The sequence below is a fragment of the Salmo trutta genome, chromosome 17, assembly GCF_901001165.1.
Source record: "Salmo trutta chromosome 17, fSalTru1.1, whole genome shotgun sequence".
Taxonomy (NCBI): domain Eukaryota; kingdom Metazoa; phylum Chordata; class Actinopteri; order Salmoniformes; family Salmonidae; genus Salmo; species Salmo trutta.
The window spans coordinates 39,668,513-39,682,167 of record NC_042973.1 but is presented as its reverse complement, the minus strand read 5'-3'; the positions used below and the strand labels follow the sequence as shown (position 1 = coordinate 39,682,167).

At 42.5% G+C, this 13,655-nt stretch overlaps 1 protein-coding gene across 1 annotated transcript in view; it reads right to left on the bottom strand.

Moving 5' to 3' along the window:
- LOC115152170 (pleckstrin homology domain-containing family G member 7) overlaps window positions 1–11,410 on the bottom strand; it is a 33,304-nt gene extending 21,894 nt beyond the window's left edge. Inside the window, exons 1-3 of the mRNA XM_029696742.1 lie at window positions 10,951–11,410; window positions 8,650–9,458; window positions 7,647–7,666 (exon numbers count right to left, since the gene is read on the bottom strand). Coding sequence (XP_029552602.1) covers window positions 7,647–7,666; window positions 8,650–9,300 — 671 coding nt within the window. The 5' untranslated portion in view covers window positions 9,301–9,458; window positions 10,951–11,410. The remainder of the gene's footprint in view (window positions 1–7,646; window positions 7,667–8,649; window positions 9,459–10,950) is intronic.
- Window positions 11,411–13,655: the final 2,245 nt, after the last annotated feature.

The following is a 13,655-nucleotide window of genomic DNA, read 5'->3' as shown; positions in this document are numbered from 1 at the left end:
CACAAACTCCTTATTCGCTTGCTTGTTCACAGTGCAGTGAGTACACATGGTATTTCAACAATGTAGAAATGCCTAAAGGAATTCAATTATTTCTGGCCAAACGGTCTTCTTGGCAAATTCTCCAGTAATAATGACAATGAGTAAATGTGTAATAAATGTAAATCTGACCATGAATCAAGAAGAATTAAAGACTGCCAATTAAAGCCCTCATGCAGTCTTTGTAATTGTATTTTTAAATCACCACTGTATGTCTAATAAATCAGTGTGTTTTGTTTATGAAAATTACTCCAAAATACATGTTTTATAATATATTTCCCTGAGCCTCCTTTGGCCCGTTAAATGCTCAGTCTGATCATGTGGGCGTTAGGAAACAAATATGACTATATTGACATAGACAGGCGTGATTGGCGGATAGGATGGTCTAGAGCCCACCCCCATACCCAGACGAACAGTCATTGGTCATATTGTGACATCATGACATGGGCCAAAAGTTCCATCCCACCTGAACAGGCCGAAATTCCAGCCTTTAATTATTTATTTTTACACAGCTCATACACAAAAAAGGCATCATCATTTTCGCAATTTGTGTGTGTTATTTAAACTTTTTTTTGTGAAGGAAATACCTTCCTTTTTTTTTTTCAAAAGGAAAAACGCATTTTTAACTGCACTATACCTTTGAGGAATTAATGTGTTGTAATCTTATGCATTAGTTATGTAATTTATGGTAGAAAGTATGTCATTTTTTTACCTAAAAGATAGACAACAACAAAAAAACTACTATTAATGGAAAATGAAACAATAATATATCTTGATTAGATAAGTATTCAACCCAATGAGTCAATGAAAAAATGAGTCAAAAAAATAAAAACTGTATGAAATGAATTGAAATGTATGCTTTCACTACTGTAAGTCACTCTGGATAAGAGCGTCTGCTAAATGACTAAAATGTAAAAATGTAAATACATGTTAGACTCATATTTAGCAGGGATTACAGCTGTGAGTGTAAGATGGCGCAGGAGAAAAAAGGCAGACGTTTTACGTGCCCCCAGCCGATTGTGCTTTTTTGTTTGTTTATTTGCAAAACATTTTTATTACTTATTTTGTACATGATGTTGCCGCTACCGTCTCTTATGACCGAAAATAACTTCTAGACATTAGGACTGTGATTACTCACCACGGACAAGCAGAATACTTTTTTTCCTTTAACGAGTTTGACAAGCCCGACGCAAAGGATATACTGCTTCCTCGGGAACAGGCCCCGATCCCTGTGATCTGCGTGAAAAGGCGGCAGAGAAAGAGGGGCCAAAGGGCGGGCTGCCTTCTGAGAATTCGTACGCGATCAAATAAACCCCCACTTTCCTCCATTCTGCTAGCAAATGTGCAATCCTTGGAGGATAAAAATCGACGAGTTACGCAGAAGATTAAACTGCCAACGGGACATAAAAAAACTAACATCTTATGCTTCAAGGAGTCGCGGCTGAATGACGACAATCTAAACATACAGCTGGCTGGTTATACAATGTACCGGCAGGATAGAACAGCGGCGTCTGGTAAAACAAGGGGCTGCGGACTATGTATTTTTGTAAATAACAGCTGGTGCACGATATCTAAGGAAGTCTCGAGCTATTGCTCGCCTGAGGTAGAGTATCTCAAGATTAACTGTAGACCACACTACTTACCGGGAGAGTTTTAATCTGTATTTTTCGTAGCTGTATACATACCACCACAGTCAGAGGCTGGCACTAAGAGAGCATTGAATGAGCTGTATTCCTCACCCAGAGGCGGCACTCCTAGTAGCCGGGGACTTTAATGCAGGGAAACTTAAATCCGTTTTACCAAATTTCTATCAGCATGTTAAATGTGCAACCAGGGGAAAAAAACTCTGGACCACCTATACTCCACACACAGAGATGCATACAAAGCTCTCCCTCGCGCTACATTTGGCAAATCTGAACATAATTTTGTCCTCCTGATTCCTGCTTACAAGCTAAATGTAAGCAGGAAGCACCAGTGACTAGATCAATAAAAAAGTGGTCAGATGAAGCAGATGGTAAGCTACAGGACTGTTTTGCTAGCGCAGAATGGAATGTTCCGGGATTCCACCGATGGCATTGAGGAGTACACCACATCAGTCATTGGCTTCATCAATAAGTGCGTCAATGACGTCTTCCCCACAGTGACTGTACGTACATACCCCAACCAGAAGCCATGGATTACAGGCAGCATCCGCACTGAGCTAAAGGATAGAGCTGCCGCTTTCAAGGAGCGGGACTCTAACCCGGAAGCTTATAAGAAATCCCGCTATGCCCTCCGACAAACCATCAAACAGGCAAAGGGTCAATACAGGACTAAGATTGAATTGTACTACACCGATGAGCATCAGAGCCAGATGTGGCAGGGCTTGCAAACCATTACAGACTACAAAGGGAAGCACAGCTGAGAGCTGCCCAGTGACACGAGCCTACCAGACGAGCTAAACTGCTTTGAGGCAAAAAACACTGAGACATGCGTGAGTGCATCGGCTGTTCCAGAAGACTGTTTGATCATGCTCTCCGCAGCTGATGCGAGTAAGACCTTGAAACAGGTCAATATTCACAAGGCCGCAGGGCCAGACGGATTACCAGGACGTGCACTGCGAGCATGCGCTAAACCAACTGGCAAGTGTCTTCACTGACATTTTCAACCTCTCCCTGTCCGAGTCTGTAATACCAACATGTTTTAAGCAGACCACCATGCCTGTATCCAAGAACACTAAGGGACACCTGCCTAAATGACTACCGACCCGTAGCACTCACGCCTGTAGCCATGAAGTGCTTTGAAAGGCTGGTCATGACTCACATCAACACCATCAACACCATCATCCCAGAAACCCTAGACCCACTCCAATTTGCATACCACCCCAACAGATGATGCAATCTCTATTGCACTCCACACTGCCCTTTCCCACCTGGACAAAAGGAACACCTATGTGAGAATTCTATTCATTGACTACAGCTCAGTGTTCAACACCATAGTGCCCTCAAAGCTCATCACTAAGCTAAGGACCCTGGGACTAAACACCTCCCTCTGCAACTGGTTTCTGGACTTCCTGACAGGCTGCCCCCAGGTGGTAAGGGTAGATAAACACATCCGCCACGCTGATCCTCAAATCAGGGGTGCGTGCTCAGTCCCCTCCTGTACTCCCTGTTCACTCATGAGTGCACGGCCAGGCATGACTCCAAAACAATCATTAAATTTGCCGATGAAACAACAGTGGTAGGCCTGATCACCGACAACGACGAGAGCCTATAGGGAGGAGGTCAGAGACCTGGCATTGTGGTGCCAGGACAACAACCTCTCCCTCAAAGTGATCAAGACAAAGGAGATGATTGTAGACTACAGGAAAAAGAGGACTGAGCACGCCCCCATTCTCATCGACGGGGCTGCAGTGGAGCAGGTTGAGAGCTTCCAGTTCCTTAGTGTCCACATCACAAACAAACTAACATGGTCCATGCACACCAAGACAGTTGTGAAGAGGGCACAACAAAACCTATTCCCCCTCAGGAGACTGAAAATATTTGGTATGGGTCCTCAGATCCTCAAAAGGTTCTACAGCTGCACCATCGAGAGCATCCTGGCTGGTTGCATCACTGCCTGGTATGGCAACTGCTCCGTCTCCGGCCGCAAGGCACTACAGAGGGTAGTGCGAACGGCCCAGTACATCACTGGGGCCAAGCTTCCTGCCATCCAGGACCTCTATACCAGGCGGTGTCAGAGGAAGGCCCTAAAAATTGTCAAAAACTCCAGCCACCCTAGTCATAGACTGTTCTCTCTGCTACTGCACGGCAAGCGGTACCGGAGCACCAAGTCTATGTTCAAGAGGCTCCTAAATAGCTTCTACCCCCAAGCCATAAGACTGCTGAACATCTAGTCAAATGGCTACCCAGACTATTTGCATTGCCCCCCCCCCTTTACATCATTGCTACTCTCTGTTGTTATCATCTATGCATAGTCACTTTAATAACTCTACCTACATGTACATCCTACCTCAACTAACCGGTGCCCCCACACATTGACTCTGTATCGGTATATAGTCTTTCTATATTTTACTGCTGCTCTTTAATTACTTGTTACTTTTCCCTCTTATTCTTATCTGTATTTTTGGAAACTGCATTTTTGGTTAGTGGCTGTAAGTAAGCATTTCACGATAAGGTGATACCTGTTGTATTCGGCGCATGTGACTAATAAAATTTGATTCGAGTCTTTCTGGGTAAGTCTAAGGGGGCAATTCAGACCAGTTACGCACAAGTAAATTTAACTTTTTTCCCTTTTTATGCACTTCTCTCTCTACATGTATTCTGACCATGAACTTAAGCAAGGGGAAATTGCCCGAGCAAGTTACACATTTGGGGTGGAGATCAAAGAAAGAGGTGCCGTATTCTGACCTTAACTTAATTCCCTAAGAATTCCACCACCTTTACACACAGGGAAACAATTGAATAAGGTTTAGCGAACCTGCCAGTTCCAAGTGGAAAAAGCATCTACTTTATTTTTTCTGATAGAAATAACAGCATTCTCAATGCACTGTAATTTAAAAATGTATATGATAAATCATATGTAACCAAACAGAAAATGATATCAACTTAACATGTTGCAGGCTCTTTTCCACAGTTAAGTAGGCTATAAATAGCTCTGCCGCTATTCAACATTTTAATTGTATGAACTCATAATTTGCGGGGTTGAAATTTGGAGACCCAAGCTATAGGCTTCTGTACCACCGAACCTACAGAGTTCATTTATACGCTTTAGAATGTTTTAACTATATGCCCGGGCTTACCTCAGTTCCTTTTTACAATTTGTTAAATATGAGCCACTATCGGGAGCCACCGTCAATAATACCTACATACAGTACCAGTCCAAAGTTTGGACACACCTATTCATTCAAGGTTTTTTTATTTATTTTTTACATTGTATAATAATAGTGAATACATCAAAACTTTGAAATAACACATTGAATCATGCAATAACCAAAAAAGTGTTAAACAAATCAAAATATATTTTATATTTGAGATTCTTCAAAGTAGCCACCCTTTGTATTGACGATAGCCTTGCACAGTCTTAGCATTCTCTCAACCAGCTTCACCTAGAATGCTTTTCCAACAGTCTTGAAGGAGTTCCCACATATGCTGAACCCTTGTTGGCTGTTTTTCCTTCACTCTGCGGTCTAACTCATCCCAATTGGGTTGAGGTCAGGTGATTGTGGAGGCCAGGTCATCTGATGCAGCACTCCAACACTACCCTTCTTGGTCAAATAGCCCTTACACAGCTTGGAGGTGTGTTGGGTCATTGTCCTGTAAAAATACAAATAAAATGATAGTCCCACTAAGCACAAACCAGATGGAATGGCGTATTGCTGCAGAATGCTGTGGCAGCCATGCTGTTTAAGTGTGCCTTGAATTCTAAATAAATGACTGACCGTGTCACCAGCAAAGCACCCCCACACCACCTCCTCCATGCTTCATGGTAGGAACCACACATGCAGAAATCATCCGTGGTTTCTTTGCAGCAATTCGACCATGAAGGCCTGATTCACGCAGTCTCCTCTGAACAGCTGATGTTCTGATGTTTCTGTTACTTGAACTCTGAAAATTTATTTGGGCTGCAATCTGAGGTGCAGTTAACTCTAATGAACTTATCCTCTGCAAAAGAGGTAACTCTGGGTCTTCCTTTCCTGTGGCGGTCCTCATGAGAGCCAGTTTCATCATAGCGGTTGATGGTTTTTGCGACTGCACTTGAAGAAACATTCAAAGTTCTTGACATTTTCCGGATTGACTGACCTTCATGTCTTAAAGTAATGATGGACTGTCGTTTCACTTTGCTTATTTGAGTTGTTCTTGCCATAATATGGACTTGGTCTTTTACCAAATAGGGCTATCTTCTGTATACCACCTCTGCCTTGTCACAACACAATTGATTGGCTCAAACACATTAAGGAAAGAAATTCCACAAATAAACTTAAGGTACACCTGTTAATTGAAATGCATTCCAGGTGACTACCTCATGAAGCTGATTGAGAGAATGCCAAGCGTGTGCAAAGCTGTCATCAAGGCAAAGGGTGGCTACTTTGAACAAAATCTAAAATATATTTGGATTTGTTTAACACTTTTTTGGTTACTACATGATTCCATATGTGTTATTTCATAGTATTGATGTCTTCACTATTATTCTACAATACAGAAAACAGTAAAAGTGAGGAAAAACCCTTGAATGAGTAGGTGTGTCCAAACTTTTGACTGGTACTGTGCATTTCTAACTGTCACTTAAGTGTGTTTCCTTTAATATGTAGCCCACATTTTACATTATTCCCTTCAGTTTACCTTTCTTTCATGTCTGTGTAGTTGCTCCTGAGGGTCGCTAGCAATAGTGGATCATATTAGGCTAACGTTGTGCAATAACTTGGGACCTATTGGAATTCAGACCACACACAGTGGGTTAAACCTGGAGCACAGTTTACGATGACTGGACCGTTGTCAATACAGTTCCGTGATTAGTGAGGATTAGGGTAGATTTATTGGACTAGCTTATTGTTCAACTGCTATTGTATACTTTTTCACCTTCCAATATTTAATGGATTGAACTTGAATAAGGATGAATCAAACCACTGCATTTTTGTGCATACAGGCTCTCCAAACCAGTTGCTACTCACCCTAAACTTTGTCTAAACAAACTAAAAAAAAAAAAAATCGGAGTATCTATCAGTTAGTGCTGAAACAGAGACCAATATGCTTTTATTTAGACAGCCTTCTTTGATCCCTAATATTCTGAACCCGTTCTCTCAATGTATTCTAGGCGACCAAGTCTAGAAGCAACAGGACCCTAAACTGCTTCTACCCCCAAGCCATAAGACTGCTAAATAGTTACTTAAATAGTTAACCAATAGCTACCAGGACTATCTGGATTGACCCTTTATGCACTAACTCTTTTGACTAATCACATACACTGCTGCTACAGTTTATTATCTATCCTGTTGCCTAGTCACTTTATTCCTATGTACAGTATATGTACATATCTACCTCAATTACCTCGTACCCCTGCACATCAACTCGGTACCCTGTGTATATAGCCAAGCTAGCGTTGCTCATTGTTTATTTATTCCTTGTGTTATTATGATTTATATTTTCCCTCTGCATTGTTGGCAAGGGGCCCGTAAGTAAGGATTTCACTGTTAGCCTACACCTGTTGTTTACAAAGCATGTGACTAATACAATTGTATTTGCTTTGAGTCTGTTGACAAAATGCCAATTAAAGGTTAAAAGGGATGGCTTAAGATAAATGTAGTGAAAACTCGACAAGAAAATCTGTTGGCCAGCAAATAGGAGGGTTTTCAGTGGTTGAATGTATTTCATGCTAGGTCATGTTCATTAGGGCACAACAAAGCAAAACATTTTGCAGTGGAAAACAATATTTTTTTTACCCTCAGTTTAGTGCTTAATGAATACGATCCTGGTTTCCTAACTGTGTGACATAGTTCAGAGCTAGTCGGTTATAGGCAAATTCCCCTCCTGCCATGAAATAATGTCCAGGCAGTGTGGTAACTGCAAGCCACAGTGCAGGTATTTTTGGCTAACATTCAAATCACTCTGTGGAATTGCATGCAACACACCTACCTATTATGGCAAACCTTGTCCTGTAAAAAAAGAGACGAAAGAGCATCGGTTAGGATAATTATATGTTGAACATGGCTTGTTATACAGCAGATACCAATGTGAAGGCGCAAACACAGACCGTGAACGATAGCACAGTACATATATAAACATTAGGGAACGGTTTCTTGGACACAGATTAACCATAGTCTTGGATTAAGAACATTCAGAGAATCTCCATCGAACATACTTTTTAGTCCAGGACTAAGATTAATCGGTGTCCGGCAAACCAGCCCTAGGAGCTCAATGATGATTAGAGCCTTAGGTGTGATTTGAAAGGTGCAGTGTACATAACACAACTCAACATTACACAGGGCTCCTGGTCCTACATAACACAGCTATATCCCTCACAAACAAATTCAACATTTCAAATCAGTCTTTTTTTTCATGTGGTCGTTTGAATTAGAATAGCCCTATAATATCTGCAAAGAATGTAGGGGCTCTATTGAGAAAGGCCCAGGTTGAATGCTGGGAGCCCAATGAATAGATCCCCCCCTTTATCTTCTTCTATTGACCACTGCCCCCCCCCCCCCATTATTGGGTGACTGCTGACGGTGGTGAATAGGAGGCCTGTGGAGGAGCCTTGCTGCCTTCTCATGGCCCCTTGGAGCTCTGTCTGAGTGAGTGAGTGAGTGAGTGAGTGAGTGAGTGAGTGAGTGAGTGAGTGAGTGAGTGAGTGAGTGAGTGAGTGAGTGAGTGAGTGAGTGAGTCTTGCTGGGTGGTGGGGCTGCGCTGAGCTGTCAGTGCATGTAACTGCTGATTCATTTGCTGTCAAAAGCTGGCATTGTGAGCAGCCACCACAGGAGGCCAGGGAAAATGAGAGGGCTGCTACCCAGGAGGAATGTGGTGGTGGAGCTACTGGCCATCTGATTTACAAGGCTTGGATACAAACTCATAAAGCCACAGTGTGGCATATGGCCGCAATTCATGCTCAACTGAATCATTTGTGATTATAACATTAACTCACCTGATCATCGCTATTGTCAGGAAATTCAAAGTCTTTACTAAATCTTTGCACAACACGTGCAGACAGAGATTCTTGTCTCGTGCAAGTGATACCATTGTTAAAAGTCTTTGATCTATGCGATCTGCTTTTCCCCTGGCCTGCAGATGAATTGGGCTGATTATCGTGGTGGTTTTCTCCATCGGGAGTGGGGCAGGCCGCCAGCGGAGACTTGTGCCTGTGTACTGGGGATAGGGGACTCAAAAGGGATGGTGTCTCTTCCGTACCCGACTCCTCTTGTGTGCTATCCATCCTCATCGGGTCCCGGAAGTCCACCTGCGGACGTCGCGTGCTCCTCATCCTCCTCAAGGTGGGGGACGTGGAGATGCGAGCCGGGGCCTGTCGGTCAAACTGGGTGAGCAAGCCGTTGGCGTCGACCAAAGACGCGTGTTTTAGTTTGGAGTGCGTTCTGGCCAAATCTATATGCATGATCAACGGGTTGCTGGTCTGCGTCTCCTTATCGTCGGTGGGTTTTGAGACCGTTTGCGTCTCAACATTGGTCACCCCCGTCACAGCCTCGTTCTCATTCTCTAGCCACTCAGTGCAACTCCAGTCCAAACTTTTCTCTGTGTCCTGGCCATTCTCATGCACTATAACCTGTTTCAGAGTAGACATATTGAGCAAGACGGCATTGTAGGCCTAATGTCAGAAAAAGGGTGGTCCGTGGGTGTTGTCCGTTGGTACTTATTTTTAACCAGGTGTGTTGGGGTCAGATAATCCAGGTGCATTCCACTGGCAGTTTATCAGCAAGCAACTACGTTTCAGACACGTTTCTGGGAAATAAACAAAATATCTGTATTAGGTAGGTCGAATACAAGAACCTACGAATTAAACAAAGCAGTCTGGGCGTGCAGTCAAGTCAATCTTTCTTGTACAGAGTTCAGACCACGTTGTGAAACATTGAAATTATGGATGTGTGAGCTGCATACTTAGCACATGTTTTGTCAACAGAGGGTGGGGGTAGGGGAAGTTAGCTTACAGTTGGTGTTCATAATGTACAGAAAGTAGGCCCTCTAACAAGCTCCATGACTACTGTTGCCTTAGCTACAAATTGTACACCAGATAATGTGATACACTACATGGCCAAATATCTCATTCCAAAATCATGGGCATTAATATGGAGTTGGTCCCCTCTTTGCTGTTATAAGAGCCTCCACTCTTCTAGTGGAAAGCCATCCTAGATGTTGGAACATTGCTGCGGGGACTTGCATCCATTCTGCCACAAGAGCATTAGTGAGGTCGGGCACTGATGTTGGGCCAAAGGTGTTCGATAGAGTTGAGGTCGGGGCTCTGTGCAGGCCAGTACAAATTCTTCCACACTGATCTCGACAAACCATTTCTGTATGGACCTCGCTTTGTGTATGCCTACTGTCATGCTGAAACAGGAAAGAGCCTTCCCCAAACTGTTGCCACAAAGTTGGAAGCACAGAATCATCTAGAATGACATTGTATGCTGTAGCGTTAAGATTTCCCTTCAATGGAACTAAGGGGCCTAGCCCGAACCATGAAAAACAGCCCCAGGCCATTATTCCTCCACCAAACTTTACAGTTTGCACTATGTGTTGGGGCAGGTAGCGTTCTCCTGGCATCCGCCAAACCCAGATTTGTCCGCCTGATTGCCAAATGGTGAAGCGTGATTCATCACTCCAGAGAACACGTTTCCAGATGAACAGTTCTTGTGTTGACATTGCTTCCAGAGGCAGTTTGGAACTCCATTGTATTTTAACGGAGGGCAGATGATTTTTACGCGCTTGGATACCAAAAATCTTGGCGTACAATCTGTAGCTATCGTTGCCTGTCAAAAACAAACCTGCAGTCTTACCTTCGTCATTGTCGATAGCTATGGTGTTTAAAGCTCACTTAAAACAACCCAAATATTGTATTATTGAATACAGTGCAACAGTGGAGCTGCACTACACTGCAACACCGTATCAGTTCATCGCGTGGGAAACAAAGAACGGCATAAGAGCCCCATGCACCTGATCCAACTTTCCAATACTCCAATTAGACGTTTACATTGGGCCCCTTCAACCCATGTAAAGTGCTATTCAATCAAATCAGGCAGGATTGTTTCATAAACACATGACAATTCCCAACAATAAAAAAAAAAATACCGACCTAGGAGCACTTTAGCGTTGTCGCAGTGTGCGGATTGCAATGGAGAAACCCCGCAAACCCACGAGGTGATTACAGTGAGAAAAACATTATCTGGGCTACAAAATTACCATCACCCAATGTTAGTCTAAATAACACCAAATTACTCACATGACAAAAGTGTGAAAGGACTCGACTGAAGAAGAGCAAATCCAGCTGTGTTTACTCGGCAGTGTGTCTTGTCTCCTCTCTATTCCGCAATGTCTCATCCGCCGCGCTGCGCTCGGGGTTGTTCATGCCAATCAGACCGCCCTGTGAAACAAAAAAGTGTAGCCAACTCCTGGCACCAGTCTCGGCCACTGTTCATACTGTTCTTTCTGTTCCTTTTCACATGACAAAGCTCAGAGATTTGTGTAATGCCTCGGAAAGATATCGTGCGTGCGTGTCCAATTGTTTCCTACCCGAAATTTGAATGAGTGTTATGAGTCAGCGAGAAAGTTTAGTTCATACAGTGGATATGTCCGCAATGCTATTGTGACATGTACGGTGTAATCAGTGGGAGGAACTAAAGGACAGTTAATATGTTTTACTACTAGTCTTTTTTTATCCATCGTTGAGATAAAGGTATGTGCGTGTGAACAAAGCGAGGATCCGTTACATCACGTGCGTGCAGGGCCGTGCACAGACCTTTGGGGGTTGCTTTAAAAAATATATTTAATAAAGGGCTACCCATACTCCCCCCCAAAAATCTACTCTCATGATTCATAACATACCAACTGCCTCTGTAGCCAAAATGTCAACATATGCCTATTTATTTTCTACAACAAACACACTCACTTGTCATTACCAATGTAAGCAGTAGACACGGTTTCCACTAGTTACCACAGCCACAAAGTGATACACCCGGCCTATTTCTACTATTTCTCTTTTAATCGTGTGTTTTAAACTAACCACACGACTAACCTTATGACTAACCCTAAATTAAGACCAACAAGCTTATTTTTGTTGTTTTCATACATTTTTTACCCAATACCCAATTTTGACTTTGTGGCTGTGGTAACTAGTGGAAACCGGTTGACACTGGAGTGAAAATGCATTCTTGTCCGCAACTTGTTTTGTCCCAAAAAAATCCCGTACTGTCCTGATCTGATCCCGTAGCAGTTCGTTAACCCCGGGACTTTCCTGTTCCGTATCCGATTAAAATCACTCCCATCCCGTACAATTTTTTATGTGCAGAAATCAGAGAGAGTTTTTCGCAAACACCCCAGCTAGCACATAACGTTCTGAGAACCATATTTTTCTTAGAGTTTGCTGAGAGCATGTTTATCCTATAGTTTATTTGCATACAACATTCCGACAATTTTCTGGGAATGGTGCAGGATAGTTTATTGACTTTGGAACATTCTAATCACCTTTAAGAAACTTGACCAAAAAACGTTATTTTCTTGATATTTCATTACTTTAACAGAATGTTTCCTAAAAGTAACAATACTTGAAAGTAGTTTTTTGGGTATCTGTACTTTACTATTTATATTTTTGACAACTTTTACACTACATTGCTAAAGAAAATAATGTACCTTACATTTAGGATCTTTAGCGACACAGCTTAGCGATGCAGTGCCTTAGACCACTGCGCCACTCAGGAGGCCCTCAAGTACTTTTTCTACCACTGTGCTTAAGTACATTTAAAACCAGATACTTTTAGACTTTTACTCAAGTAGTATTTTACTGGGTAACTTTCACTTTTACTTGAGTCATTTTCTGTTGCGGCATCTTTACTTTTACTCAAGTATGACAATTGAGTACTTCTCCCACCACTGCTGCCAACTTATTTTGTGTTATCTTTTTTGAACTCCAAGCACAGATAGGACACATGGAAATACATTTCCTTAGGCATTAATCATGCAAACACATGCTTGTTTTATTGTGACACGGCGCTAGTGCGTTTCAAACCAATAATCTTCTATTCATTATCCATGGAATTAGTCCACTGCACCACCAGGGCTGTATTCCAAACACTTAAAAGACACACCCTCTCCCTTCAGCCCTCAAATTAAGTGGATACTTTGATGACGTATCTGACGAGTTGACACTTGAAAGGGCAAGGGGTGAGGGAAGAATGAGGGAATTTTCAATGGACCGCTCTTGCCTGGAAATTTGTCACTCGTTCATCCGACAGTTGTGTTTTCAGTCATCATGGAACAGTTATGTGTGCCTTAAATGTGCTACAGTCAATTATGATTGCATTTCATATCTTGGCTAGAAGATGTCAGGGAAAGTTATGTGCACAAATTAACGTTTCCAAAAGCTAACCAAACAAAAACATCATTGCATTTATGATACGTGTTTGAGCCGTCATGTGCATTAGTAGCACAATTTCTAACTTATTTACATTTGTTTTTACTTACACTTGTATGTTGACTTCTCCATATTAATGTTGGTTTTAAGTTTTGGCAGACTTTTCTTAGCGAATGTACAATCATCGCAAATTGAATTATGGGGCGTTTCAGGCCTGGAGTGAACATATTTGTACACTCGCAAACTCAATCAAAAGCGAGGGCTGAGGGGCTTACATTGCCAACTTCCCTTGCTTGGCTAATCATTTGAAACAACAACAAAGATGGCCACAGGGATTCCCCCAAGGGCATAAGGCGAGGGTAAGTGGAGGAGGGTGTCTCTTTTATGAGTTTGGACTGCAGCCCAGGATGGCGCTAACATGCCATGTTTTTTTATGCATTCAAAGCTGTTAATTTCAGTCAATTCAAACATACCTAATTTCAAAAGAAATAAGCGCTCTTTAAGATCAGGTGTGGCCACTTAGTGGGCACGGCCAACACACCTGAACACACTTAACAAGATAGACGACAGAATTGCTG